General features: G+C 40.9%; 1 protein-coding gene across 2 annotated transcripts; it reads right to left on the bottom strand.

Moving 5' to 3' along the window:
* Nucleotides 1-565: 565 nt before the first annotated feature.
* On the bottom strand, nt 566-3,106 carry LOC123173995 (uncharacterized). Of its 2 annotated transcripts, none has more exons than XM_044589978.1 (2): nt 1,781-3,106; nt 566-876 (listed from the first exon to the last, which is right to left on the bottom strand). In XM_044589978.1, exons 1-2 carry the CDS (start codon nt 3,009-3,011, stop codon nt 860-862), a joined length of 1,248 nt encoding a protein of 415 aa, XP_044445913.1. In that variant the 5' UTR covers nt 3,012-3,106; the 3' UTR covers nt 566-859. The 2 variants fall into 2 exon arrangements, with proteins under 2 accessions (XP_044445913.1, XP_044445912.1); XM_044589977.1 differs by lacking the exon at nt 566-876 and adding an exon at nt 919-1,373 and having other exon boundaries at nt 1,781-3,097.
* Between the last annotated feature and the right edge of the window lie 1,238 nt (nt 3,107-4,344).

Below are 4,344 nucleotides of genomic sequence, written 5' to 3' on the forward strand. Positions count from 1 at the left end.
CTCTCCACCTCGACAAAACACGAATTGCGAAGTGATTGGATCCGATGGTTAAAAAAGTGAAGAGAGACCAAAAATATTCTTACCTGAAGTTTTAGCAAAACCGATACTTAAAATTCTAAACCTCTGGTCATACTGAATACTTAAAAATATAAACCCCTTCTGTTTCTAGTCGTTTCAGTTTTGACAGCTATAGCACATACTTCGCTAGTCAACTGAATACTTAATAATCTAAACCAATGTTGTTTCTTTATATTATCCTAGTATCAACTATCAATGTCTGGTTATTTACAAGATCAATTTCACATAAAATTTATTGGTTTGTGTGCAGTGTTACAATGCCACAAACTTTTTCAGCAATACTTGCAACTGAGAGGTCTTGCACCAACGTAAATAACATCTGAAACCAACTGATTATCAGGCAACCTCATGGTCCTCACCAATGTAAAACCAATACAATTCCAAACAGGGCACAGAAAATAAATACTCAATTCGTTTCAAATTAGTCGATGCTCAAACAGATGTACGGAGCAAGTGGTTTTAACTAAGAGCATACATGCACCGAAAGTAAAGCCAAGCAGACCGAACAAAAAAATTAAACCATAAACATGCTAGTACAAAATGTTCAAGATACATAATGTCCAACAAGAACAAGTAATCAGTTCACTGCCAATAATAATTAACCAGTTCACTACATAGGATATAGCTAATTAGGATAGATATATGATGTCAAGCAGGACCAGGAGAACAATATATTGTTTGGAATGTAGTAAGTGATAAACACATGCATTCCTCAATCTCAGCCACCAGGAACTTGTAGACATCGTACATTGAATTTACTGCCACACGACTGCTCAGCATCTTAAGTACCACCTGATACTGCATCCAATGAAATAAAATAAATTCTTTGGAGTTAAGGGCCCGTTCGGACTGCAGGGATTGAAAACAATGGAATAGATAACTTTGCAGGAACATGATTTGCTTGACTAGTGGAAACTTTGGAATGTGAAGCAGCGGATGCAGAATTTTCCGGCGTTCGGCGCGAAGCAGTAGAAGCAAAGGAAAGAAGGATTAACGCTAGTGCATGCAGCCTTCCTGCAACAGGAATAATATATTTTTTTATTCACCCGGACATGCGACCTACGGTGCGTCTCGCTTGATTCGCATGCATGTAAGGATTTTTTTATTCGGCTAGCTGACACCTGCATCGCGCTTCCACCCAAACATTGGGTTCCACTGGATTTTCTAATTCCCGTGAAATGTACAGGCCAGGTTCACTTTCCTATGTAACGAGCGACCAGTCATCCTTTGAACCGAACGCATCACAGTTTGTTTTTCCGGAGGAAAATGAACCTGCATAATTTCCTGCATAATTCCTGCAAACCGAACGAAGCCTTGAAGAAACAACCAACCAACTAATCAGATTAGGATCTACTGAAGCATCTGAACAGCTAGGTTGTCTATACAATATATTCATATTTTCACATACTTGCAGAGATTGAAGTTCACTAAACAGATTAGGGTCTACTGAAGCATCTGAACAGCTAGGTTGTTATACAATATATTCATATTTTTCACATACTTGCAGAGATTGAAGTTCACTAAACAAAGAGACAAACAATCAAAAGGCTTATGTGCATAGCATAGCCGTATAAAAAGATCCAATTAAATAATCAGTGCCACTAATCAATTACAGAACTCTTACTAATTGTTCCGAAAGAGGTGATGAAAGGGTGTACATTATGAAATCAATTAATTAGAAACAGGCAGACGTAATAATTACCTGTTGAAGTGCTGGTACAGTACTTGGAGATACTACAAGTGCAGTAGTTAGTGTCAATGCGCGGCATTGGCGGAGGTACAGGACCAGACAGAACCACACTTTGCACCTTGCGCTTTTTCAAATCAATAGCAATAATCCATGACTTAGAATGCATATACTTCTCCCTCGCAGTCAGGTAAACAATATAGCCATCCCTATTGTTCATGCAAATAGTTGGGTCAGAAACAAAAAGGTACTGCAAGCCTAACGGCAGCTTCACGGAGTGGTTGCCCAGGATGATGTTGGAAGCTTTTAGTGTGATGTCCGGATGCCAATCATCATAAGAATTATTATGCACATTATTGTTGTACCATGTGGTAATCGTCCAGTCTTCAGTTCGGCCACAACCAAATTCAGTTCCTTCGGCAATACTGACATCAGAATTCACCTCAACGAGCCTGGTGCATCCATCAAGAAAAGCAATGCTACGGTGACACTTCGCAGGTCCTAGGATCTTGCTTCTATCACCAGAATAGTAGATCAATGGCAGTGGCAGTGGAACACCTGTGAGTGCATGTTTCTCGGAGAGCATGTCACAGAACAATATACCACGCCAAAGATCAACCCAGCACATGGAGCCTCCAAGAGTGATCACAGTGGATGTGTTATGGTGTAAGATCTGACTTATGTTGATGGGGATATCAACCTTGAACCTTTCCTGTCGCGACCCAACAGTCAGATTCTTCCTGCTCCAAATCCGAGTCTCCGAGTCGAAGAGGTGGAGTTCAAAATCGTACATAGAGGATATGCTGGGTAACAGCGCCGCGATTGTGTAGCTGTCGCCCTCTCGGGGAAAGATGCCGAATGGATCGTCCCTTCCGATCATACCTTGGGGGTGCGGTAGACGCTCCAGAGACCGTCGATTGGAGTCAGACCGGTATATGAAGAAGTCCCCCTTCCATGGCTTGGGGGAGGGGAACGCAGGACCGATGTATGCGTGGAAGAGGATGATGTCGTCCACCATTGACAGCACGCGGGGGGTCTCTCCGAATGTGCCGTCTGCGCAGTACACGTACAGATTGGAGGGAACCGGCGGGCGCTGGCGGAGAAGGGAAGCATATATTTTCTCGTTATTGCTCGAGTGGGCGACGGCGGAGGCGTTTTTGGGAGGTTGGCGGACGGTGGCATGGACATGGAGGAGGATCCAGGAGGCAACGGTGGGCATGGTGGTTGCGGCGGTACCTATGGGCATGGAAGCTGTGAGTTGGATCTGGAGGAAGACCTAGCAAAGATGGCGGCGGTGCCGACGGGAAGGAGGAGAGGTGCGGGAGAGGTACTTAGGGTTATCGGCTTTCCTGGGCACCTATATATACCGGGACTCCGGAGCGCTACTTGGTACATGCGGCCCACAAAGCACTGATCTTCCACGCGCTATCTCCTATGGGCTTCCCTTTTTTTCTTTTCCTTTTTTTTATATATGAGTATATGTTTTTTGTCCAACATTAAATTTGGTGTTTTTTTACTTCATCGGTTTTAATGTATTTTATTGTTCTATTTTTAGTTTCCATTATTTTTTTTCTGCTATTTTTTTACTATTTTTCAGTTCTTTTTCAATGGAACTTAAAAAAAGATAAGTCAAATTTCAAAATGTGCTAACATTTTCCTAAAGTACATGAACATTTTTTTTCAAATGGTGAGAGCATTTTAAAAAATAGATGAAGATTTTCTAAAAATTTGAGAACAAATTTTCAGAAAAATGTGAACACGTAGAAAAATAAAATACATGAACACCTTTAAAATTGCGCAAAAAAATTGGAACTCGTTTTTTAATCACATTAACATTTTTAATTAAACAAAAATAATAATACATAGCACATTTCTCAAGTCTATGAACGATTTTTACAATACCAAACATCTTTTACAAGCATATACTTTTTATAATAACTTGAAATAGTTGAGGAGGGTTGTGATAGGCTTGAAGATCCAACGTCAAAACTCAAACGCTCTTTATGGAGTCAAAAGGAAACCATTGCCGCGTAACTCTCTTAGTGACGTGTCATATATAAATACGGGTCATGTGTTAAATAAGCAAGGGTCAGGTCAGTCACCCCCTTGATGGTGCGTCGTGTTTTGATCTGGATACGATGATAAGTGGGCAAAAATTTGCTTGTCGCGTCCTTGGTGATGCGCTACTTCGACTTGAGTATAGTGAAAACTGAGCAAAGTCAATGAGTGCAAAGGGTAAGGAAACTAGTCGAGCCAAATAGGATTGTGATGGCCTGCAAGTACAAAGAGTTTAGTTGTATCATTTTCGAAATAAGAGTATCGATCTCGCAGGGAGCATATGAAATGGACTTTGGCTCTTGTATGATTTATAATATTAGATGACCCGTTGCGCCATTGACATAGAGATCTAGCACAAATAAAAAAATAAAAAAAAATTGCAATGAGGTGTACACTACTTAGTTTAGTTTAGTTTAGTTTAGTTTTAGTTTTAGTTTAGAAGAAGAAGAAGAAGAAGAAGAAGAAGAAGAAGAAGAGTAGGAGGAGGGAGGAAGAGGAGGAGGAGGGAGGAGAAGAAGAAG

Source organism: Triticum aestivum, unplaced genomic scaffold, assembly GCF_018294505.1.
Source record: "Triticum aestivum cultivar Chinese Spring unplaced genomic scaffold, IWGSC CS RefSeq v2.1 scaffold14394, whole genome shotgun sequence".
NCBI lineage: Eukaryota > Viridiplantae > Streptophyta > Magnoliopsida > Poales > Poaceae > Triticum > Triticum aestivum.